Source organism: Coturnix japonica, chromosome 27 (assembly GCF_054131305.1).
Source record: "Coturnix japonica strain WE chromosome 27, WE-NBRP24, whole genome shotgun sequence".
NCBI lineage: Eukaryota > Metazoa > Chordata > Aves > Galliformes > Phasianidae > Coturnix > Coturnix japonica.
Window position 1 is genome coordinate 734,412 of NC_140689.1, and position 24,368 is coordinate 758,779.

Consider the following 24,368-nt stretch of genomic DNA (forward strand, 5'->3'; position numbering starts at 1 on the left):
GGTGGAGTTCGCTGTCCTTGGAGTGGCAGCTTCTGGTTTGGGGATCTCAGCAGTAAGGGAGGTGCCCACATGTATCCTGTTTCTCACAGGATACGATGGTATCGTTCCCCAGTTCTCCCATACCGAGCTGGAGTGAGGTTTTGGTCCCAGATCTTCCAGCAGGAAGCACTGCTGAGCACTGTCTTCCAAAGGCAAACAGCTCCAAAGAAATGCTTTCCAATGTCAAACTGTCCTCCAAGTGACGGTGATTGCCACAGCCACCTCTCCTGTCCTGGATACGTCAGAGTCTTATGGCAAGAAGTGCCTCCGAAAGCCAATTTGGAGCCAGAACCAAAGAAGGGTTCAGATGGGCACCCAGGAATGGCACAGCTAGGAATGGCACAGCTAGGAATGGCAGAGATAGGAATGGCACAGCTGTTTGGCAGCCTCAGGTGGAGCTGTGCTTCTTTTGGGCATCCCATGCCCTGGTCAGCGTGGACAGGACATCCCCCACCTGGGGAGCCCCGCTTTGCTCTTTGGTGGCTGACTCTGCAGAGATCCGCTCCCCTTGTGCCTCAGTGGCAGCAGACCAAAGGAGCTGTAGGTGCGCTCCTTGGGCAGGCTGGTCTCGGAGCTCGAGGACCATAGGGCTGCCAGTGGTGTCTGTGGCACGGCTGGGGCTCCACTGCGCTTGGCCTTTCTGAGCTTGGCCTGGGGCTTTTTCGGCTCTTCTACTACAGTGGGGACCCTCACAAAGTCTGGGTCTTCTTCTTCTATGGCAATTGGAGGTTGCTCTGCCTCTGCTGGTGCTGGTCCCATCTCTGCCTCTTTGCTTTCGGTAGCAGATTGCACTTCATCCTCTTTGGTTTCTGGAGAGCTTTTTGCCTCGGTCTCTAAGCTTTCGGAAGAGCTTTTGACCTCGGCCTCTTTGCTTTTTTTGGAGCGTTTTGCCTTCTTCTTCTTTTTCTTACGCTTCTTCTTGTCAGAAGGCGCCTGCAGTTCCTCTGTCTCCTCACTGCAAAGACACAAGGGGAGGGGTCAGCCTGAGTGGGTGATGGTTTTGGGGCCGTATCCTGCAACCCCGAGCCAGGACCCTTGGCTGCAATGCAGCCTTCCCCACGCACAGCTCTTGGGTTGCACTGGAGCTCTCCTGAGGGCTGAAAAGGGGCCAGCCATGTGAAATGGGGGCTCTCAGCAGCCCAATCCCACCCCTCCTTGTGCTACACTCAGCACCGCTGTGTGGCCCCGAACAGTGACTGTGTGGGGCTGGGGAATGGGCTCTTTAAAGGCCAAGGAAGCACCCCGTGCAGACCACAACCCTGAGCCTGCAGTCTCACCTGTCCTCCTCCTCCTCATCGCTTTCTGCCTCTTTGGGCGGTTCTTCCACCAGAAAGGTGACAGTGATCCAGCTGGGGAGGGGTGGCAATGCTGGAGGTTCCTCTGCAGCTGGGAAGGAGAGATCTGGTCAGAGGAGACTGATCCTGAACCTGCTGCCTGGTGACAGGCAGGGCTGCTCAGGCCTGACCCAAACCACCCAAGATGGCCGCTCTGCCATCTCCACAGACTGTGGGCCCTCTGTGCCTTGTGCCCAGCTCCTCCTCTCCTGGATGCAGCTCTGTGTTGGGAGTGCATGAGTGGCATCAGCTTTGGGAAGGAGGAGCTGGGTGGTGCCTTTGAGGTGACAGCCTCTTTTGGGGGCTCATTTCCTGGGGGCAGGACAAGGCCCAGGAGCCCCCCTTCTCTTGCCATACCCAGGGCTGGGGGCTCTGTGGGAACATCACACCCAGATCCTGGATTTCATCAGGGCAATGTGTGCTCAGGAGGAGAGGCAGTGCCAGGCTGGAGTCAATGGTTATGGCAGTCAGAGCTTTTGGGTGATGGTGGGCTGGGCATTTTCCCATCGCACGTTGGTTGTATGTGGGATGGAGAGGAGCTGGCGGCTGCTTTACCTTTCTTGGCCTGGACAAGAGGTAGCAATGGGACTCGTGGGGGTCTGCAGCGTTGCCCGGGTGGTGGTTTGGGTGCAAACTCCCGACGAAACCTGGACAAAAGGAGGAGACACGAGTGTGACCCAGGGCTCCAGCTGCCCTTTCTGCTCACTGTCATCACCTGCTCACAGGCAGACAGTCACCTTGCCTAAAGGCCGCACCTCCCCAGTGTCCACAGCCCCAGTACCAAGGGCTGTCCTGGGAAATCATAGAATCAATCATAGAAAGACCCGGGTTGGAAGGGACCTCAAGGATCATGTTTCAACCCCCTGCTCGCAGGGCTACCAAACATCCACATTCACTAGATCAGGTTGCCCAGAGCCCCGTCCAACCTGGCCTTGAACGCCTCCAAGGACGGGGCATCCACAACCTAAAATGGAGCCACCCAGGCCATGATGGGATGAAAATGTCCCCTAAATCCCTTCATCTCTCCCATCAGATCTATCAGAGGACAAGCTGGAACATGAGAGCTGCCCATTTTCTGCCTCGCTCCTCTGAGCTATTTCTGCCTGTGTTCCCATGGCAGGACACTCGTGGTCACAAGGAGCAAATGCTGCTGCAGGAGAGCTGAGCAGCTGCGTCAAGCAGGGGCTGCAGCCACAAATGCACTCACCTGGGAAAGACAACGACTCGGCCAGAGAGTGTCAGGGAGGCAACCGCTGTCACCGGGGTCACCACCATGTCCAGCAGCCAGGGCGCCTGCAGGGGAGGAACAGGGAGGATGTGGGACGTCCTGGTCACGGCTGAGGCACTGGAGGCTGCTGGAGGAGCCCAAGGCCGGCAGAGCTGGCAGCACCGCAGCACTTGCATTGCCCGAGCAGCAGGCCAGGTCCTGGAGAGCCACATGCAGGCAGCGCAAGGGCCATGGAGAAACCAAAACCTTACCTTGAAAACAACCTTCTCGAGTTTCTCCTTCCCGCAGATCTTCTCAAGGAAGTCATAGTAGAACTTCATTTGGACCCTCGCTCTCTCGATGAGGAGCACTCCGATGTCCTTCAGGACAAAGGCGATGTCCTCCCCCTTCCTCAGGCACTGGGAGACGAGCGTTGTGGTGCCAAATATGCAGGCCTTCCCAGTCTGCCAGCTCACAGATGCGGCCTCAGCCACCTCAGCGTATTTGAGGGTCTCCATTTTATTGAGGCCTGGAAAATCACACCAGAATGTCAGAGTCCATCACACAGTGGCTCTTCGAGCACTGCCACCCAACTGCTACTCATTGCAGTCGCCAGCCAGGACAAGCTCATGTTTGGACGGGCTCCGTGAAGGGGGAGGTTTGATTTCAGAATGGAGGCTGTAGCCCCGTTTGTCCTGTCTGGGCAGCCAGAAAGGGTTGAAGCCCCCTCCTACCTGGCGGGTATTCCTCGTTCATCTGGTCATGGATGCTCGCAAGGTTCTTAGCCAGGTGAAACACAGGCCACTGCATGGTCATGTTTCCTTTCCCAACTCTGATCCGTTCAGAGACAATGCTGAAGGAACCGAAGGTGGGAACTCGGACTCCCTGTGCATGGAATAGAAGGGAAGGGCCAGAGGGTTAAGGCTGGAGGAAGAGCTGAAGGCTGCCCTGTGCGAGGACTGTGCTTTTGGACTGGGATCAGCCCCAGCACACTACAGCACACAGCACAAGTCATAGCCCGTATGCACGAGGCCCACTGGTACTTTACAGGGATATGGGGCCAAGTTCCCTGCTTTCTGCGGAGGGGAAGTCACTGCCTTCTGTGGCCAAACGCAAAGGACTCCGCAGCCCTCCAAACAGGCCAGCAGGAAGAAGGCGTTGACCCACCTTGCGTAGCAGGAGCTGCTCTTGTATGTGCACGGCCACCGCATCCCAGACAGCAACTCGCTCTGGAGGGCAGAGGAAAAGCAGGTCACACTCTGCATCTGCCGCTTCCCAAGGGCGCTTCTCTCAGCCCGGGAGGGAGGTGGCAGATGGAAAGTGTCGGCACCGTCCCCAGCCCTGAGACGATCCCCATGCTGTGTCAGGCCCGCTCAGCGCCAGCACTTGGAGGCAGCTCTGCTCCAGTGGTGGCTGCAGACCCATGTACCTTTGGCGGTGACCTCTGGCGTTTTGTAGTCACGCTGTGGAGCAGGGCCATCCTGCCAGAATCTCATCTTGGCCCGCTTCACCGCAGCAGGGTGCTCCGCGTTGGCAACAGCCACGTGGGAACTCATCCCTTCCAGATGCGTCTGCTCTCTGTCAGATGCTCCTTCAGGATGCAGGACCCAGCACTGGGCACTGCCTGCAGAACCCTCCCGGGTGGCCGTGTCATAGACGTGGCCACGGCGACGCGGTGACAGTGTGGCCAGTGCTGGCAGCTGCCCATTATGACACGGCACCAGCCCAGCTCTGCCCCGTGCTGGTTGGCACTCCCCATTCCTGGAGCCCTTGTGTGCCAGCAGCACCACACCAGAGGAGGAGGCAGTGGGCCCCGTGGGCAGGCTGGTTCTGAAACACCATTCTGAATCACAGAATCACAGAATCACAGAATTATCAAGGTTGGAAAAGACCTAGAAGATCATCCAGTCCAACCATCACCAATACTTCCCAGTTAAATCATATCCCTAAACACAACAACACATAGGACACATGAAGACCACATAGGACCCCATAAGAACCCCATAAGGACCGCATAGGACCCCATAATGACCCCATAAAGACCCCATAAAGACCGCATAGGACCCCATTAGTATCCCATATGCACCACAAAGGACCCATGGGGAATCACAGAATCACAGAATGATCAAGGTTGGAAAAGACCTAGAAGATCATCCAGTCCAACCATCACCAATACTTCCCAGTTAAATCATATCCCTCAACACAACAACACATAGGACACATGAAGACCACATAGGACCCCATAAGAACCCCATAAGGACCGCATAGGACCCCATAATGACCCCATAAAGACCCCATAAAGACCGCATAGGACCCCATTAGTATCCCATATGCACCACAAAGGACCCATGGGGAATCACAGAATCACAGAATGATCAAGGTTGGAAAAGACCTAGAAGATCATCCAGTCCAACCATCACCAATACTTCCCAGTTAAATCATATCCCTCAACACAACATCCAAATGTTTCTTGAACACCCCCATGGTCGGTGATTCCACCACCTCCCTGTTCAGTGCATTCCAGTGCCTGACCACCCTTTCCAAGAAGTAATACTTCCTAATGTCCAGCCTGAATCTGCCCTGCCACAGCTTTGAACCATTCCCTCTAGTTCTATCACTGTCTGCATGAGAGAAGAGGCCGACCCCCAGCTCACTACAACCTCCCTTCAGTGAGATGCTGAGCCCACCGGCATCTGAGGCTCTTCCTGTGCTGGCCTGAGCTTCTCGCTCCTACACATCTGTCATCTGCTGACCGGGAGCTCAGTGGCTGCAGTGCTCACTTACTCCCTTTGGACACCGAGGGCAGGCTGGCCTTGGAGCTCGCTGAAGACCATGGGGTGGGTTTCACTGCCTTGACTCAGCCCAGCTCTGCTGGGTTTGGCGTGATGCTTTTCAGGCAACACCCATGGCCTCGTAGTGATGGCCAGCTGAAAGTCCGAAGAGCAAGAGACGTTGCAAAGGAAAGGCAATACCCTGAAAAGCAGTTTGGATGTGGCACTAGTTTGCAGTCACAATACACATTGGAAGACAAAAACACAAACATGTCTTTTGAGTGGTGAATTGCATTGATTTGACATGGAGGAGTCCAGGCCATCAGCACATTGCTGGGAGCCCGGCTGCTGTTGGCTGGGCATAGCGCAACCAGGGGATACTCACTGGGGTGGGGGCAGCAGACATCCAGAAACTGTGAGCAAGAATTGAGTCTGCAGGGGCTGGAATAACTCCTGAGCAAGCAAAGCTTCATGTTTACCCATGTGTACCCCATGTTCATGTTTACCCCGTGTTTAGCCATAGGTAGTGATATTTAAGGGAGGAAATAGATTTTGGGGCTAAAAATTGATATTTAAGGGACAAACTGCCTTCTTTTGGAGATAAATGTGCTAGTTAGGGGAGCAATTGTCTAATTCCTTCTGCCGTTGGGCTCCTCAAGCCCCTTCCTCCTTGGCTGCGGCGCAGCAAGCCCCCTTCCTTCTGTGCTCTGCACCAGCCAGCCCACTTCCATTTGCCATGGGGTCTAACAGGCCTTCAACCATCTGGGTTTCAGCACATCAAGCTCCCTTCCTTGAGGGTTTTGGTCCGGTTTCACACCAGCCAGCCCACTTCCATCTGCCATGGGGCCCAGCACCCAAAGCTTTGTGTTTACCCAGTATCCCTATGTGTAGCTGAGCCTCAGGGAGATTGTGAACCTAAAGTAGTCAGCCAGTGAGAAACCAGGGGAGAAAGAGATCGGCGTTGGGTAACGGGGCATAAGAGATGTAACGCTGTTTTCTGTGCTGCTCTCCTGCTTGCAGGACGCCCGCTGCTGCAATTGCCAGTAAAATCTGCTTTATCACAGGAACCGTCCTGATAAATTCTCTGGACGTTTCCAACATCAGGCTGTGGTTTAGGCCCTTGGGCTTGTGCCTGCCTGAAACAACGTGCATTTCCAAATGGCTCACGGCAGTAAATGAAGGCAAGAGAACACTGAGCTCTTTTGCCTATTTCCAGAACTGGGACGGAGACAAAAGAGCATGCTTAGCCTTGGGTTGTTGGTTGTATCCAGCCATGGCAACCACAGCTGAAGCATCTTGCATCTTCATTAGGCACTCCTCTGCCTGTTTCTTTTTGTCTCTGTTTGATGCCAAGGCTCCAAGGAATGCAGGCACCCCGTCTGTCAGAGCCCAGGGGTCTCGGAAGGAAGAGTCCCCATTGTCCCTCTACCTCTGCTTCTCTTCAGGGAGGTGACACTGTCTCACTCCCATTATCAGAGCGAGAGGGAGGTTCTTTTAATATATGTGTACCCGACGGAGAGATTAAGACTCAAGGAGTTGAATGTTTTGTTTGCCCGTCCAGTTTATTGCCAATCAAATTGTTTAGGGAGATGTGGAAAGGAAGACGGGCAATAGAAAAGGTAGGAAATAAAAGCAAGCAGTATAAAGGAAATGTAAGAGAGATGGTCAGATGGTCACTACCATGGGTTAGGGTTAGGGTTGGGGATGGGGTTAGGGTTGGGGTTAAGTTTATGTAGGTCCAGATGTTGATCTTCTGAAGTGACGTGCCATCAGGTGTTGTTGTTTGGCTGATGTAAACAGCAGTTGTCCCAACTTATCAATAAGTCCAACAGAGGTGGAGTTCGCTGTCCTTGGAGTGGCAGCTTCTGGTTTGGGGATCTCAGCAGTAAGGGAGGTGCCCACCTGTATCCTGTTTCTCACAGGATACGATGGTATCGTTCCCCAGTTCTCCCATACCAAGCTGGAGTGAGGTTTTGGTTACAGATCTTCCAGCAGGAAGCACTTCTGAACACTGTCTTCCAAAGGCAAACAGCTCCAAAGAAATGCTTTCCAATGTCAAACTGTCCTCCAAGTGACGGTGATTGCCACAGCCACCTCTCATGTCCTGGGTAAGTCAGAGTCTTATGGCAAGAAGTGCCTCCGAAAGCCAACTTGGAGCCAGAACCAAAGAAGGGTTCAGATGGGCACCCAGTAATGGCACAGCTAGGAATGGCAGAGATAGGAATGGCAGAGATAGGAATGGCACAGCTGTTTGGCAGCCTCAGGTGGAGCTGTGCTTCTTTTGGGCACCCCATGCCCTGGTCAGCGTGGACAGGACATCCCCCACCTGGGGAGCCCCGCTTTGCTCTTTGGTGGCTGACTCTGCAGAGATCCGCTCCCCTTGTGCCTCAGTGGCAGCAGACCAAAGGAGCTGTAGGTGCGCTCCTTGGGCAGGCTGGTCTCGGAGCTCGAGGACCATAGGGCTGCCAGTGGTGTCTGTGGCACGGCTGGGGCTCCACTGCGCTTGGCCTTTCTGAGCTTGGCCTGGGGCTTTTTCGGCTCTTCTACTACAGTGGGGACCCTCACAAAGTCCGGGTCTTCTTCTTCTATGGCAATTGGAGGTTGCTCTGCCTCTGCTGGTGCTGGTCCCATCTCTGCCTCTTTGCTTTCGGTAGCAGATTGCACTTCATCCTCTTTGGTTTCTGGAGAGCTTTTTGCCTCGGTCTCTAAGCTTTCGGAAGAGCTTTTGACCTCGGCCTCTTTGCTTTTTTTGGAGCGTTTTGCCTTCTTCTTCTTTTTCTTACGCTGCTTCTTGTCAGAAGGCGCCTGCAGTTCCTCTGTCTCCTCACTGCAAAGACACAGGGGGAGGGGTCAACCTGAGTGGGTGATGGTTATGGGGCCGTATCCTGCAACCCCGAGCCAGGACCCTTGGCTGCAATGCAGCCTTCCCACGCACAGCTCTTGGGTTGCACTGGAGCTCTCCTGAGGGCTGAAGAGGGGCCAGCCACGTGAAATGGGGGCTCGCAGCAGCCCCATCCCACCCCTCCTTGTGCTGCACTCAGCACCGCTGTGTGGCCCCGAACAGTGACTGTGTGGGGCTGGGGAATTGTGGGAATACAAGAAAAGCTGTTCAGAGCAGCAGCTGTGGAGCAAGATAAACAGCATGGGAACCAAGGACACCTCTGCAAGGAGAAGAAGAGTCTCACAGCTCTGATTGGTTATGTGCCTGCATGGACAGTTGAAAAGTGTTTTGTAGAATGCTTTGTTGACATGTAAGATGTTTGGGAAAGTTGTAAGGGCGGATGGGAAAGTTAGAAAATAACAACTTGTGAAGGTATATAAGGGATGTGAGAACTTGTAATAAACGATTTGGATCGTTCACATCTGAGTCCGTGCCGAGTCGCTGCAAATGGCGCCCAACGTGGGGCAAATCAACCCGCGGCTGAGCGAGCCCGGTCCGGCAGCGTCGCCCGACTGAACTTCGGAGAGACTGTTTGCGCGCACCCGCACCGTTCTGCAGGACAGAAGGTGAGCAGTCGGGAACTATGGGGAGCTCACTAACGAAGGAGCAGAAAGTAAATCTCGAAGTATTGCGGTCAGTGTTACCGTATCAGGATAAGAGTGTGTCTACTAAAGCATTAGCTACTCTTCTTAAATGGATAAGCAAAAATGTCCCTGAATTTCCAAAAACTGAGTTCTCTCTCGATGGAGAACTTTGGGACAAAATCGGCTCAAAACTCTACGAGGCTTCTCTCGCTAAAGACAGAACGGCTGCTAAGCTGTTGCCCGTTTGGAGCCGGATAATGGAAGGGATTAAGCAATCACGACGGGAAAGAATTTATTCCGACCATTCCCTGCCGCCCTCCGTCCCAACCCCGCCGCTGCCTCTCGCTGCGGGAAGCGGCCCGTGCCCGGATCCGACCGGCGGCTCCGACCCCTCCCCGATTCGGGGAGACGAGGGGCCGCGGCCGCCCCCCTTCGCGCTCCCGCCGTTCGCTCCTCCCCCGACGTTCGCCGCGTTGCCGCCCTCTACGGCGCCCTCGCCCTTCGCTCCGCCTACGACGCTCGTCGCGCCGCTTCTGCCCTCCTCCCCCCCCACGTCATGCGCTGCTGCGTCTGTGCAGCCGGCGTGTAACGTGGTTAAAGACACGGACGGATCGAAACCAGGGGATCGTTGTGACCCCGGTCCAGAAGATCCAGAAAGAGAATCGGACGCATTTCCTCCTGATGATACTTTGAAGGAAGCAGGAATGACAAATTTCCCTACAGCGTACTGTGATGTCTTAGAGCAATGCAAAGAAGAAACAATATTAAGGGGTGATGCTGACACGTTGCAGACCTTTCCTAATCAGGTCCCCCGTTTGGAATCTCTGCCTTATGAGGCAGTGAAGGAGCTAAGGGAGTCAGTGAGAACATTCGGAGTTCAGTCAGCCTTTACATACAATCTTTTGGTTGCAAACAGTGACAGTTACGCTATGACCCCTCACGATTGGAAAACTGTGTTAAGAATGATCCTCTCTCCTATGCAATACACCGTGTTTATGACTGAATATCAGCTACATAATTTGAATGATAGCTCTTTGCCTCCGACTCGGACAAATCCATGTGGCACAGCACCTCTTCAACTGTGTCAGACAGATGTCACTCACGTTCCTGAATTTGGCCGTCTAAAATATGCACATGTAACAATAGATACTCATTCTTCTTACGTATTTTCCACAGCACATACAGGTGAATGCAGTCTCAAGATTTAGAGTTTAAGGCATTAGCTAGGATGTTGTGTGCTTCTTCTATTTTAGTAATAGATCAGATGTGTATTAAACAGGATTTGATCTAATCAATGCTAGAGTCTACAGGAATAGCTCTTTTAATGTTTTAGTACTGTTTGGTTATGATGTTATTAGCCTATTAATTAGCTTTTCTTAATTTGCAAAGACAAAACCTGGAAAGGAATCCCAGGCAAAGAGATGACCCTGTATCATAGAACGGATACCTCTTTTACATCCAATTAATTGGGATCTGAAAATATAACCATGCATCATTTTAGACAAAAGTGCACGCTAATAGAACTAAATTTGATGGTTTATTCTGTTTTCCAAGCAGGTGTTCCACTTGGGCTCTATATCACGCACTGGCCATGCGGATGTGGTGTACAACTGGAAGAAATCCTTCAGACCCTGAATGCAGGAGAGAATCTGTGATGGGTGAGAGAGGAAATGTGCACCTTGAAGCAGGGGACGCCCTGCTGGCACTACCTGTCGCATCCACCACCAACATGGCTTGCTGTTTCTCAAGGGTCAATAAGTATTAATGCCCCTAGTGATACTCTAGTACATTTGTCCTCTAAAATTGGTTCTTTTTGACATGATATTCCATTAAATTGTGCGATCATTAATCAATTATTAGCCCGGATAACTCAGTTGGTAGAGCATGGTTATGAACATCTTAAAAGCATTTACTGCACAAATTTTAGTGGTCATTAATAATCAATATATCAGAGTATATAAAAATTGAAGACTTTTCCTGATCAGTTACAGATTAACACAATGGGACCCTCATGGATTTATTTTCAGGTTGCAGAAACTTAGGTTGCAGTACAAACATGTTTGTTCTTTTTAGTGGGTTTAACAGTAATGTTGTTATGTTGTATTTGACTTGTCTCTTTTTTCACTTTTAGAGTATTGTCAATCGAGGCCTTGATTGAGTTATAATGATTATGTTATTAATATAATTAGTGTTATTATTTTATAGTATGGTAGTAGCTTGTCAATAAACAAAAAAGGGGGAATTGTGGGAATACAAGAAAAGCTGTTCAGAGCAGCAGCTGTGGAGCAAGATAAACAGCATGGGAACCAAGGACACCTCTGCAAGGAGAAGAAGAGTCTCACAGCTCTGATTGGTTATGTGCCTGCATGGACAGTTGAAAAGTGTTTTGTAGAATGCTTTGTTGACATGTAAGATGTTTGGGAAAGTTGTAAGGGCGGATGGGAAAGTTAGAAAATAACAACTTGTGAAGGTATATAAGGGATGTGAGAACTTGTAATAAACGATTTGGATCGTTCACATCTGAGTCCGTGCCGAGTCGCTGCACCCTAGTCCTGCTATTATCAGCCCTTTCCAAGAGTTTACTCCCCTCCTGGGAGTAAGTTCACTTCAGGTACTGAAAGGCTGCAGTGAGGTCACCCCGCAACCTTCTCTTCTCCAGGCTGAACAAACCCAACTCCCTCAGCCTGTCCTCATAGGGGAGGTGCTCCAGCCCCCTGATCATCTTTGTGGCCCTCCTCTGGACCCTTTCCAAAATCTCCATGTCTTTTTTGTACTGAGGGCTCCACACCTGGACACAGTACTCCAGATGGGGCCTCACAAGAGCCGAGTAGAGAGGGACAATCACCTCCCTATCCCTGCTGACCACCCCTCTCCTGATGGAGCCCAGGATCCCATTTGCTTTCCGGGCTGCCAGAGCGCACTGCTGGCTCATGTTAAGTTTCTCATCTATCAGGACCCCTAGGTCTTTTTCAGCCGAGCTGCTCTCAAGGACAACTCCTCCCAGCCTGTACAGGTGCCTGGGGTTCTTCCGGCCCAAATGCAAAACCTTGCACTTTGCGGTGTTGAACCTCATTAGGTTCACCCGAGCCCAGCTTTCCAGCCTGTCAAGGTCCCTCTGAATGGCATCCCTTCCTTCCACCATATCGACTGCACCACTCAGCTTGGTGTCATCAGCAAACTTGCTGAGGGTGCACTCCATTCCCTCATCGATGTCATTAATAAAGATTTTAAAGAGCACCGGTCCCAAGACAGACCCTTGGGGGACACTGCTCATTACCGACCTCCACTGGACATAGAGCCATTGACCACCACCCTCTGTGGTGTCTGAGAAGACCTACAAGATCATCCAGTTCACCTATCACCAATAGCTCCCACTGAACCATGTCCCTCAGCACAACATCCCATAAACAAGAAACCCCCTAGAGCCCCCTAGAGCCGCATATAAACCCCATAAAGCCCCATAGAGCCCCATATGAACCCCTTAGAGACCCACAGAGACCCATAGAGACCCACAGAATCGCCAAGGTTGGGAAACACCTACAAGATCATCCAGTCCAACTGTTCACCTATTACCAATAGGTCCCACTAAACCATGTCCCTCAGCACAACATCCTGTCTTTCCTTGTTGCAGCCCCGAACCAGGACCCTCCTAGAGCGCTGTTCTTTTAATATATGTGTACCCGACAGAGAGATAAAGACACAAGGAGAAAAATGTTTTGTTTGCCCGTCCAGTTTATTGCCAATTAAGTTGTTTAGGGAGATGTGGAAAGGAAGACGGGCAATAGAAAAGGTAGGAAATAAAAGCAAACAGTATACAGGAAACGAAAGAGAGATGGTCAGATGGTCACTACCATGGGTTAGGGTTAGGGTTGTTGTTGGGGTTAGGGTTAGCATTGGGGTTAAGTTTATGTAGGTCCAGATGTTGATCTTCTGAAGTGATGTGCCATCGGGTGTTGTTATTTGGCTGATGAAAACAGCAGTTGTCCCAAATTATCAATACGTCCAACAGAGGTGGAGTTCGCTGTCCTTGGAGTGGCAGCTTCTGGTTTGGGGATCTCAGCAGTAAGGGAGGTGCCCACATGTATCCTGTTTCTCACAGGATACGATGGTATCGTTCCCCAGTTCTCCCATACCGAGCTGGAGTGAGGTTTTGGTCCCAGATCTTCCAGCAGGAAACACTGCTGAGCACTGTCTTCCAAAGGCAAACAGCTCCACAGAAATGCTTTCCAGTGTCAAACTGTCCTCCAAGTGACGGTGATTGCCACAGCCACCTCTCATGTCCTGGATACGTCAGAGTCTTATGGCAAGAAGTGCCTCCAAAAGCCAACTTGGAGCCAGAACCAAAGAAGGGTTCAGATGGGCACCCAGGAATGGCACAGCTAGGAATGGCAGAGATAGGAATGGCAGAGATAGGAATGGCACAGCTGTTTGGCAGCCTCAGGTGGAGCTGTGCTTCTTTTGGGCATCCCATGCCCTGGTCAGCGTGGACAGGACATCCCCCACCTGGGGAGCCCCGCTTTGCTCTTTGGTGGCTGACTCTGCAGAGATCCGCTCCCCTTGTGCCTCAGTGGCAGCAGACCAAAGGAGCTGTAGGTGCGCTCCTTGGGCAGGCTGGTCTCGGAGCTCGAGGACCATAGGGCTGCCAGTGGTGTCTGTGGCACGGCTGGGGCTCCACTGCGCTTGGCCTTTCTGAGCTTGGCCTGGGGCTTTTTTGGCTCTTCTACTACAGTGGGGACCCTCACAAAGTCCGGGTCTTCTTCTTCTATGGCAATTGGAGGTTGCTCTGCCTCTGCCGGTGCTGGTCCCATCTCTGCCTCTTTGCTTTCGGTAGCAGATTGCACTTCATCCTCTTTGGTTTCTGGAGAGCTTTTTGCCTCGGTCTCTAAGCTTTCGGAAGAGCTTTTGACCTCGGCCTCTTTGCTTTTTTTGGAGCGTTTTGCCTTCTTCTTCTTTTTCTTACGCTTCTTCTTGTCAGAAGGCGCCTGCAGTTCCTCTGTCTCCTCACTGCAAAGACACAAGGGGAGGGGTCAGCCTGAGTGGGTGATGGTTTTGGGGCCGTATCCTGCAACCCCGAGCCAGGACCCTTGGCTGCAATGCAGCCTTCCCCACGCACAGCTCTTGGGTTGCACTCCTGAGGGAGCTCTCCTGAGGGCTGAAGAGGGGCCAGCCACGTGAAATGGGGGCTCGCAGCAGCCCCATCCCACCCCTCCTTGTGCTGCACTCAGCACCGCTGTGTGGCCCCGAACAGTGACTGTGTGGGGCTGGGGAATGGGCTCTTTCCAGGTCAGGGAAACACCCCGTGCAGACCACAACCCTGAGCCTGCAGTCTCACCTGTCCTCCTCCTCCTCATCGCTTTCTGCCTCTTTGGGCGGTTCTTCCACCAGAAAGGTGACAGTGATCCAGCTGGGGAGGGGTGGCAATGCTGGAGGTTCCTCTGCAGCTGGGAAGGAGAGATCTGGTCAGAGGAGACTGATCCTGAACCTGCTGCCTGGTGACAGGCAGGGCTGCTCAGGCCTGACCCAAACCACCCAAGATGGCCGCTCTGCCATCTCCACAGACTGTGGGCCCTCTGTGCCTTGTGCCCAGCTCCTCCTCTCCTGGATGCAGCTCTGTGTTGGGAGTGCATGAGTGGCATCAGCTTTGGGAAGGAGGAGCTGGGTGGTGCCTTTGAGGTGACAGCCTCTTTTGGGGGCTCATTTCCTGGGGGCAGGACAAGGCCCAGGAGCCCCCCTTCTCTTGCCATACCCAGGGCTGGGGGCTTTGTGGGAACATCACACCCAGATCCTGGGTTTCATCAGGGCAACTTGTGCTCAGGAGGAGAGGCAGTGCCAGGCTGGAGTCAATGGTTATGGCAGTCAGAGCTTTTGGGTGATGGTGGGCTGGGCATTTTCCCATCGCACGTTGGTTGTATGTGGGATGGAGAGGAGCTGGCGGCTGCTTTACCTTTCTTGGCCTGGACGAGAGGTAGCAATGGGACTCGTGGGGGTCTGCAGCGTTGCCCGGGTGGTGGTTTGGGTGCAAACTCCCGACGAAACCTGGACAAAAGGAGGAGACACGAGTGTGACCCAGGGCTCCAGCTGCCCTTTCTGATCACTGTCATCACCTGCTCACAGGCAGACGGTCACCTTGCCTAAAAGCCGTTACTGCCCAGTGTCCACAGCCCCAGTACCAAGGGCTGTCCTGGGAAATCACAGAATCAATCACAGAATGACCCGGGTTGGAAGGGACTGGACTCAAGGATCATGTTTCAACCCCCTGCTCGCAGGGCACCAAACATCCACATTCACTACATCAGGTTGCCCAGTGCCCCGTCCAACCTGGCCTTGAACGCCTCCAAGGATGGGGCATCCACAACCTAAAATGGAGCCACCCACGCCACGATGGGATGAAAATGTCCCCTAAATCCCTTCATCTCTCCCATCAGATCTATCTGAGGACAAGCTGGAACACGAGAGCTGCCCATTTTCTGCTTCGCTCCTCTGAGCTATTTCTGCCTGTGTTCCCATGGCAGGACACTCGTGGTCACAAGGAGCAAATGCTGCTGCAGGAGAGCTGAGCAGCTGCGTCAAGCAGGGGCTGCAGCCACAAATGCACTCACCTGGGAAAGACGACGACTCGGCCAGAGAGTGTCAGGGAGGCAACCGCTGTCACCGGGGTCACCACCATGTCCAGCAGCCAGGGCGCCTGCAGGGGAGGAACAGGGAGGATGTGGGACGTCGTGGTCACGGCTGAGGCACTGGAGGCTGCAGGAGGAGCCCAAGGCCGGCAGAGCTGGCAGCACCGCAGCACTTGCATGGCCCGAGCAGCAGGCCAGGTCCTGGAGAGCCATGTGGAGAAACCAAAACCTCACCTTGAAAACAACCTTCTCGAGTTTCTCTTTCCCGCAGATCTTCTCAAGGAAGTCATAGTAGAACTTCATTTGGACCCTCGCTCTCTCGATGAGGAGCACTCCGATGTCCTTCAGGACAAAGGCGATGTCCTCCCCCTTCCTCAGGCACTGGGAGACAAGCGTTGTGGTGCCAAATATGCAGGCCTTCCCAGTCTGCCAGCTCACAGATGCGGCCTCAGCCACCTCAGCGTATTTGAGGGTCTCCATTTTATTGAGGCCTGGAAAATCACACCAGAATGTCAGAGTCCATCACGTGGTGGCTCTTCCAGCACTGCCACCCAACTGCTACTCATTGCAGTCGCCAGCCAGGACAAGCTCATGTTTGGACGGGCTCCGTGAAGGGGGAGGTTTGATTTCAGAATGGAGGCTGTAGCCCCGTTTGTCCTGTCTGGGCAGCCAGAAAGGGTTGAAGCCCCATCCTACCTGGCGGGTATTCCTCGTTCATCTGGTCATGGGTGCTCGCAAGGTTCTTGGCCAGGTGAAACACAGGCCACTGCATGGTCATGTTTCCTTTCCCAACTCTGATCCGTTCAGAGACAATGCTGAAGGAACCGAAGGTGGGAACTCGGACTCCCTGTGCATGGAAGAGAAGGGAAGGGCCAAAGGGTTAAGGCTGGAGGAAGAGCTGAAGGCTGCCCTGTGCGGGGACTGTGCTTTTGGACTGGGATCAGCCCCAGCACACTACAGCACAAAGCACAAGTCATAGCCCGTATGCACAAGGCCCACTGGTACTTTACAGGGACTTTGGGGCCAAGTTCCCTGCTTTCTGCAGAGGGGAAGTCACTGCCTTCTGTGGCCAAACGCAAAGGACTCTGCAGCCCTCCAAACAGGCCAGCAGGAAGAAGGCGCCGACCCACCTTGCGTAGCAGGAGCTGCTCTTGTATGTGCTCGGCCACCGCATCCCAGACAGCAACTCGCTCTGGAGGGCAGAGGAAAAGCAGGTCACACTCTGCATCTGCCGCTTCCCAAGGGCGCTTCTCTCAGCCCGGGACGGAGGTGGCAGATGGAAAGTGTCGGCACCGTCCCCATGCTGTGTCAGGCCCGCTCAGCGCCAGCACTTGGAGGCAGCTCTGCTCCAGTGGTGGCTGCAGACCCACGTACCTTTGGCGGTGACCTCTGGCGTTTTGTAGTCACGCTGTGGAGCAGGGCCATCCTGCCAGAATCTCATCTTGGCCCGCTTCACCGCAGCAGGGTGCTCCGCGTTGGCAACAGCCACGTGGGAACTCATCCCTTCCAGATGCGTCTGCTCTCTGTCAGATGCTCCTTCAGGATGCAGGACCCGGCACTGGGCACTGCCTGCAGAACCCTCCCGGGTGGCCGTGTCATAGACGTGGCCACGGCGACGTGGTGACAGCGTGGCCAGTGCTGGCAGCTGCCCATTATGACACGGCACCAGCCCAGCTCTGCCCCGTGCTGGTTGGCACTCCCCATTCCTGGAGCCCTTGTGTGCCAGCAGCACAACACCAGAGGAGGAGGCAGTGGGCCCCGTGGGCAGGCTCGTTCTGAAACACCATTCTGAATCACAGAATCACAGAATCATAGAATTATCAAGGTTGGAAAAGACCTAGAAGATCATCCAGTCCAACCATCACCAATACTTCCCAGTTAAATCATATCCCTAAACACAACAACACATAGGACACATAAAGACCACATAGGACCCCATAAGAACCCCATAAGGACCGCATAGGACCCCATAATGACCCCATAAAGACCCCATAAAGACCGCATAGGACCCCACTAGTATCCCATATGCACCACAAAGGACCCATGGGGAATCACAGAATCACAGAATGATCAAGGTTGGAAAAGACCTAGAAGATCATCCAGTCCAACCATCACCAATACTTCCCAGTTCAATCATATCCCTCAACACAACATCCAAATGTTTCTTGAACACTCCCATGGTCGGTGACTCCACCACCTCCCTGTTCAGTGCATTCCAGTGCCTGACCACTCTTTCCAAGAAGTAACACTTCCTAATGTCCAGCCTGAATCTGCCCTGCCACAGCTTTGAACCATTCCCTCTAGTTCTATCACTGTCTGCATGAGAGAAGAGGCCGACCCCCAGCTCACTACAACCTCCCTTCAGTGAGATGCTGAGCCCACCGGCATCTGAGGCTCTTCCTGTGCTGGCCTGAGCTTCTCGCTCCTACACGTCTGTCATCTGCTGACCGGGAGCTCGGTGGCTGCAGCGCTCACTTACTCCCTTTGGACACCGAGGGCAGGCTGGCCTTGGAGCTCGCTGAAGACCATGGGGTGGGTTTCACTGCCTTGACTCAGCCCAGCTCTGCTGGGTTTGGCGTGATGCTTTTCAGGCAACACCCATGGCCTCGTAGTGATGGCCAGCTGAAAGTCCGAAGAGCAAGAGACGTTGCAAAGGAAAGGCAATACCCTGAAAAGCAGTTTGGATGTGGCACTAGTTTGCAGTCACAATACAGACTGGAAGACAAAAACACAAACATGTCTTTTGAGTGGTGAATTGCATTGATTTGACATGGAGGAGTCCAGGCCATCAGCACACTGCTGGGAGCCCGGCTGCTGTTGGCTGGGCACAGGGCAACCAGGGGATACTCACTGGGGTGGGGGCAGCAGACATCCAGAAACTGTGAGCAAGAATTGAGTCTGCAGGGGCTGGAATAACTCCTGAGCAAGCAAAGCTTCATGTTTACCCATGTGTACCCCATGTTCATGTTTACCCCGTGTTTAGCCATAGGTAGTGATATTTAAGGGAGGAAATAGATTTTGGGGCTAAAAATTGATATTTAAGGGACAAACTGCCTTCTTTTGGAGATAAATGTGCTATTTAGGGGAGCAATTGTCTAATTCCTTCTGCCGCTGGGCTCCTCAAGCCCCTTCCTCCTTGGCTGCGGCCCAGCAAGCCCCCTTCCTTCTGTGCTCTGCACCAGCCAGCCCACTTCCATTTGCCATGGGGTCTAACAGGCCTTCAACCATCTGGGTTTCAGCACATCAAGCTCCCTTCCTTGAGGGTTTTGGTCCGGTTTCACACCAGCCAGCCCAATTCCATCTGCCATGGGGCCCAGCACCCAAAGCTTTGTGTTTACCCAGTATCCCTATGTGTAGCTGAGCCTCAGGGAGATTGTGAACCTAAAGTAGTCAGCCAGTGAGAAACCAGGGGAGAAAGAGATCGGCGTTGGGTAACAGGGCATAAGAGATGTAACGCTGTTTTCTGTGCTGCTCTCCTGCTTGCAGGACGCCCGCCGCTGCAATTGCCAGTAAAATCTGCTTTATCACAGGAACCGTCCTGATAAATTCTCTGGACGTTTCCAACATCAGGCTGTGGTTTAGGCCCTTGGGCTTGTGCCTGCCTGAAACAACGTGCATTTCCGAATGGCTCACGGCAGTAAATGAAGGCAAGAGAACACTGAGCTCTTCTGCCTATTTCCAGAACTGGGACGGATACAGGAGAGCATGCTTAGCCTTGGGTTGTTGGTTGTATCCAGCCATGGCAACCACAGCTGAAGCATCTTGCATCTTCATTAGGCACTCCTCTGCCTGTTCCTTTTTGTCTCTGTTTGATGCCAAGGCTCTAAGGAATGCAGGCACCCCGTCTGTCAGAGCCCAGGGGTCTCGGAAGGAAGAGTCCCCATTGTCCCTCTACCTCTGCTTCTCTTCAGGGAGGTGACACTGTCTCACTCCCATTATCAGAGCGAGAGGGAGGTTCTTTTAATATACGTGTACCCGACGGAGAGATGAAGACACAAGGAGTTAAATGTTTTGTTTGCCCGTCCAGTTTATTGCCAATCAAATTGTTTAGGGAGATGTGGAAAGGAAGACGGGCAATAGAAAAGGTAGGAAATAAAAGCAAACAGTATAAAGGAAATGAAAGAGAGATGGTCAGATGGTCACTACCATGGGTTAGGGTTAGGGTTGTTGTTGGGGTTAGGGTTGGGGTTAAGTTTATGTAGGTCCAGATGTTGATCTTCTGAAGTGATGTGCCATCGGGTGTTGTTGTTTGGCTGATGAAAACAGCAGTTGTCCCAACTTATCAATAAGTCCAACAGAGGTGGAGTTTGCTCTCCTTGGAGTGGCAGCTTCTGGTTTGGGGATCTCAGCAGTAAGGGAGGTGCCCACATGTATCCTGTTTCTCACAGGATACGATGGTATCGTTCCCCAGTTCTCCCATACCAAGCTGGAGTGAGGTTTTGGTTACAGATCTTCCAGCAGGAAGCACTTCTGAGCACTGTCTTCCAAAGGCAAAAAGCTCCACAGAAATGCTTTCCAGTGTCAAACTGTCCTCCAAGTGACGGTGATTTCCACAGCCACCTCTCATGTCCTGGGAAAGTCAGAGTCTTATGGCAAGAAGTGCCTCCAAAAGCCAACTTGGAGCCAGAACCAAAGAAGGGTTCAGATGGGCACCCAGTAATGGCACAGCTAGGAATGGCAGAGATAGGAATGGCAGAGATAGGAATGGCACAGCTGTTTGGCAGCCTCAGGTGGAGCTGTGCTTCTTTTGGGCATCCCATGCCCTGGTCAGCGTGGACAGGACATCCCCCACCTGGGGAGCCCCGCTTTGCTCTTTGGTGGCTGACTCTGCAGAGATCCGCTCCCCTTGTGCCTCAGTGGCAGCAGACCAAAGGAGCTGTAGGTGCGCTCCTTGGGCAGGCTGGTCTCGGAGCTCGAGGACCATAGGGCTGCCAGTGGTGTCTGTGGCACGGCTGGGGCTCCACTGCGCTTGGCCTTTCTGAGCTTGGCCTGGGGCTTTTTTGGCTCTTCTACTACAGTGGGGACCCTCACAAAGTCCGCGTCTTCTTCTTCTATGGCAATTGGAGGTTGCTCTGCCTCTGCTGGTGCTGGTCCCATCTCTGCCTCTTTGCTTTCGGTAGCAGATTGTACTTCATCCTCTTTGGTTTCTGGAGAGCTTTTTGCCTCGGTCTCTAAGCTTTCGGAAGAGCTTTTGACCTCGGCCTCTTTGCTTTTTTTGGAGCGTTTTGCCTTCTTCTTCTTTTTCTTACGCTTCTTCTTGTCAGAAGGCGCCTCTGTCTCCTCACTGCAAAGACACAAGGGGAGGGGTCAGCCTGAGTGGGTGATGGTTTTGGGGCCATATCCTGCAACCCCGAGCCAGGACCCTTGGCTGCAATGCAGCCTTCCCCACGCACAGCTCTTGGGTTGCACTGGAGCTCTCCTGAGGGCCAAAGAGGGGCCAGCCACGTGAAATGGAGGCTCGCAGCAGCCCAATCCCACCCCTCCTTGTGCTGCACTCAGCACCGCTGTGTGGCCCCGAACAGTGACTGTGTGGGGCTGGGGAATGGGCTCTTTAAAGGCCAAGGAAACACCCCGTGCAGACCCCAACCCTGAGCCTGCAGTCTCACCTGTCCTCCTCCTCCTCATCGCTTTCTGCCTCTTTGGGCGGTTCTTCCACCAGAAAGGTGACAGTGATCCAGCTGGGGAGGGGTGGCAATGCTGGAGGTTCCTCTGCAGCTGGGAAGGAGAGATCTGGTCAGAGGAGACTGATCCTGAACCTGCTGCCTGGTGACAGGCAGGGCTGCTCAGGCCTGACCCAAACCACCCAAGATGGCCGCTCTGCCATCTCCACAGACTGTGGGCCCTCTGTGCCTTGTGCCCAGCTCCTCCTCTCCGGGATGCAGCTCTATGTTGGGAGTGCATGAGTGGCATCAGCTTTGGGAAGGAGGAGCTGGGTGGTGCCTGTGAGGTGACGGCCTCTTTTGGGGGCTCATTTCCTGGGGGCAGGACAAGGCCCAGGAGCCCCCCTTCTCTTGCCATAACCAGGGCTGGGGGCTTTGTGGGAACATCACACCCAGATCCTGGATTTCATCAGGGCAACTTGTGCTCAGGAGGAGAGGCAGTGCAGTTATCAATGGTTATGGCAGTCAGAGCTTTTGGGTGATGGCGGTCTGGACATTTTCCCATCGCACGTTGGTTGTATGTGGGATGGAGAGGAGCTGGCGGCTGCTTTACCTTTCTTGGCCTGGACAAGAGGTAGCAATGGGACTCGTGGGGGTCTGCAGCGTTGCCCGGGTGGTGGTTTGGGTGCAAACTCCCGACGAAACCTGGACAAAAGGAGGAGACACGAGTGTGACCCAGGGCTCCAGCTGCCCTTTCAGCTCACTGTCATCACCTGCTCACAGGCAGACGGTCACCTTGCCTAAAGGCCGTTCCTCCCCAGTGTCCACAGCCTCAGTACCAAGGGCTGTCCTGGGAAATCACAGAATCAATCACAGAATGACCCGGGTTGGAAGGGACTGGACTCAAGGATCATGTTTCAACCCCCTGCTCGCAGGGCACCAAACATCCACATTCACTACATCAGGTTGCCCAGAGCCCCGTCCAACCTGGCCTTGAACGCCTCCAAGGACGGGGCATCCACAACCTAAAATGGAGCCACCCAGGCCACGATGGGATGAAAATGTCCCCTAAATCCCTTCATCTCTCCCATCAGATCTATCTGAGGACAAGCTGGAACACAAGAGCTGCCCATTTTCTGCCTCGCTCCTCTGAGCTATTTCTGCCTGTGTTCCCATGGCAGGACACTCGTGGTCACAAGGAGCAAATGCTGCTGCAGGAGAGCTGAGCAGCTGCGTCAAGCAGGGGCTGCAGCCACAAATGCACCCACCTGGGAAAGACAACGACTCGGCCAGAGAGTGTCAGGGAGGCAACCGCTGTCACCGGGGTCACCACCATGTCCAGCAGCCAGGGCGCCTGCAGGGGAGGAACAGGGAGGATGTGGGACGTCCTGGTCACGGCTGAGGCACTGGAGGCTGCTGGAGGAGCCCAAGGCCGGCAGAGCTGGCAGCACCGTAGCACTTGCATGGCCCGAGCAGCAGGCCAGGTCCTGGAGAGCCACATGCAGGTAGTGCAAGGGCCGTGGAGAAACCAAAACCTCACCTTGAAAACAACCTTCTCAAGTTTCTCCTTCCCGCAGATCTTCTCAAGGAAGTCATAGTAGAACTTCATTTGGACTCTTGCTCTCTCGATGAGGAGCACTCCGATGTCCTTCAGGACAAAGGCGATGTCCTCTCCCTTCCTCAGGCACTGGGAGACGAGCGTTGTGGTGCCAAATATGCAGGCCTTCCCAGTCTGCCAGCTCACAGATGCGGCCTCAGCCACCTCAGCGTATTTGAGGGTCTCCATTTTATTGAGGCCTGGAAAATCACACCAGAATGTCAGAGTCCATTACGCGGTGGCTCTTCCAGCTCTGCCTCCCAAGTTCTACTCATTGCAGTCGCCAGCCAGGACAAGCCCATGTTCGGACGGGCTCCATGGAGGGGGAGGTTTGATTTCAGAATGGAGGCTGTAGCCCCGTTTGTCCTGTCTGGGCAGCCAGAAAGGGTTGAAGCCCCCTCCTACCTGGCGGGTATTCCTCGTTCATCTGGTCATGGATGCTCGCAAGGTTCTTAGCCAGGTGAAACACAGGCCACTGCATGGTCATGTTTCCTTTCCCAACTCTGATCCGTTCAGAGACAATGCTGAAGGAACCGAAGGTGGGAACTCGGACTCCCTGTGCATGGAAGAGAAGGGAAGGGCCAAAGGGTTAAGGCTGGAGGAAGAGCTGAATGCTGCCCTGTGTGGGGACTGTGCTTTTGGAGTGGGTTCAGCCCCAGCACACTACAGCACACAGCACAAGTCATAGCCCGTATGCACGAGGCCCACTGGTACTTTACAGGGATTTGGGGCCAAGTTCCCTGCTTTCTGCGGAGGGGAAGTCACTGCCTTCTGTGGCCAAACGCAAAGGACTCTGCAGCCCTCCAAACAGGCCAGCAGGAAGAAGGATCCGACCCACCTTGCGTAGCACTAGCTGCTCTTGTATGTGCGCGGCCACCGCATCCCAGACAGCAACTCGCTCTGGAGGGCAGAGGAAAAGCAGGTCACACTCTGCATCTGCCGCTTCCCAAGGGCGCTTCTCTCAGCCCGGGAGGGAGGTGGCAGATGGAAAGTGTCGGTACCGTCCCCAGCCCTGAGATGATCCCCATGCTGTGTCTGGCCCGCTCAGCGCCAGCACTTGGAGGCAGCTCTGCTCCAGTGGTGGCTGCAGACCCACGTACCTTTGGCGGTGACCTCTGGCGTTTTGTAGTCACGCTGTGGAGCTGGGCCATCCTGCCAGAATCTCATCTTGGCCCGCTTCACTGCAGCAGGGCGCTCCGCATTGGCAACAGCCACGTGGGAACTCATCCCTTCCAGATGCATCTGCTCTCTGTCAGATGCTCCTTCAGGATGCAGGACCCAGCACTGGGAACTGCATGCAGAACCCTCCCGGGTGGCCGTGTCATAAACGTGGCCACAGCGACGCGGTGACAGCGTGGCCAGTGCTGGCAGCTGCCCATTATGACACGGCACCAGCCCAGCTCTGCCCCGTGCTGGTTGGCACTCCCCATTCCTGGAGCCCTTGTGTGCCAGCAGCACCACACCAGAGGAGGAGGCAGTGGGCCCCGTGGGCAGGCTCGTTCTGAATCACCATTCTGAATCACAGAATCACAGAATCATAGAATTATCAAGGTTGGAAAAGACCTAGAAGATCATACAGTCCAACCATCACCAATACTTCCCAGTTAAATCATATCCCTAAACACAACAACACATAGGACCCCAAAAGGACCACATAGGACCCCATAAAGACCACATA

At 53.7% G+C, this 24,368-nt stretch overlaps 5 protein-coding genes across 5 annotated transcripts; 1 reads left to right on the forward strand and 4 right to left on the reverse strand.

The window, feature by feature from the left end:
• Window positions 1-181: 181 nt before the first annotated feature.
• On the reverse strand, window positions 182-4,157 carry LOC146756311 (uncharacterized). The gene is made up of 8 exons (XM_085524303.1): window positions 4,010-4,157; window positions 3,748-3,809; window positions 3,315-3,465; window positions 2,853-3,109; window positions 2,581-2,666; window positions 1,929-2,020; window positions 1,317-1,425; window positions 182-994 (listed from the first exon to the last, which is right to left on the reverse strand). Exons 1-8 carry the CDS (start codon window positions 4,134-4,136, stop codon window positions 469-471), a joined length of 1,410 nt encoding a protein of 469 aa, XP_085380429.1. The 5' UTR covers window positions 4,137-4,157; the 3' UTR covers window positions 182-468.
• A 3,011-nt stretch (window positions 4,158-7,168) lies between these two features.
• On the forward strand, window positions 7,169-11,393 carry LOC146756312 (uncharacterized). The gene is made up of 2 exons (XM_085524342.1): window positions 7,169-10,061; window positions 10,434-11,393. The coding sequence occupies exons 1-2, from the start codon at window positions 8,876-8,878 to the stop codon at window positions 10,529-10,531; spliced, it is 1,284 nt and encodes a 427-aa protein (XP_085380468.1). The 5' UTR covers window positions 7,169-8,875; the 3' UTR covers window positions 10,532-11,393.
• A 1,496-nt stretch (window positions 11,394-12,889) lies between these two features.
• On the reverse strand, window positions 12,890-14,620 carry LOC146756313 (uncharacterized). Its single transcript, XM_085524358.1, has 3 exons — window positions 14,437-14,620; window positions 14,209-14,317; window positions 12,890-13,880 (listed from the first exon to the last, which is right to left on the reverse strand). The coding sequence occupies exons 1-3, from the start codon at window positions 14,618-14,620 to the stop codon at window positions 13,355-13,357; spliced, it is 819 nt and encodes a 272-aa protein (XP_085380484.1). The 3' UTR covers window positions 12,890-13,354.
• A 96-nt stretch (window positions 14,621-14,716) lies between these two features.
• Window positions 14,717-17,233, reverse strand: LOC107324550 (coiled-coil domain-containing protein 81-like). Its single transcript, XM_085524359.1, has 6 exons — window positions 16,868-17,233; window positions 16,624-16,685; window positions 16,190-16,340; window positions 15,728-15,984; window positions 15,476-15,561; window positions 14,717-14,912 (listed from the first exon to the last, which is right to left on the reverse strand). Exons 1-6 carry the CDS (start codon window positions 16,992-16,994, stop codon window positions 14,717-14,719), a joined length of 879 nt encoding a protein of 292 aa, XP_085380485.1. The 5' UTR covers window positions 16,995-17,233.
• Window positions 17,234-20,944: 3,711 nt separating this feature from the next.
• Window positions 20,945-23,932, reverse strand: LOC146756314 (coiled-coil domain-containing protein 81-like). The gene is made up of 7 exons (XM_085524304.1): window positions 23,791-23,932; window positions 23,529-23,590; window positions 23,096-23,246; window positions 22,634-22,890; window positions 22,362-22,447; window positions 21,707-21,798; window positions 20,945-21,208 (listed from the first exon to the last, which is right to left on the reverse strand). Exons 1-7 carry the CDS (start codon window positions 23,930-23,932, stop codon window positions 21,096-21,098), a joined length of 903 nt encoding a protein of 300 aa, XP_085380430.1. The 3' UTR covers window positions 20,945-21,095.
• Window positions 23,933-24,368: the final 436 nt, after the last annotated feature.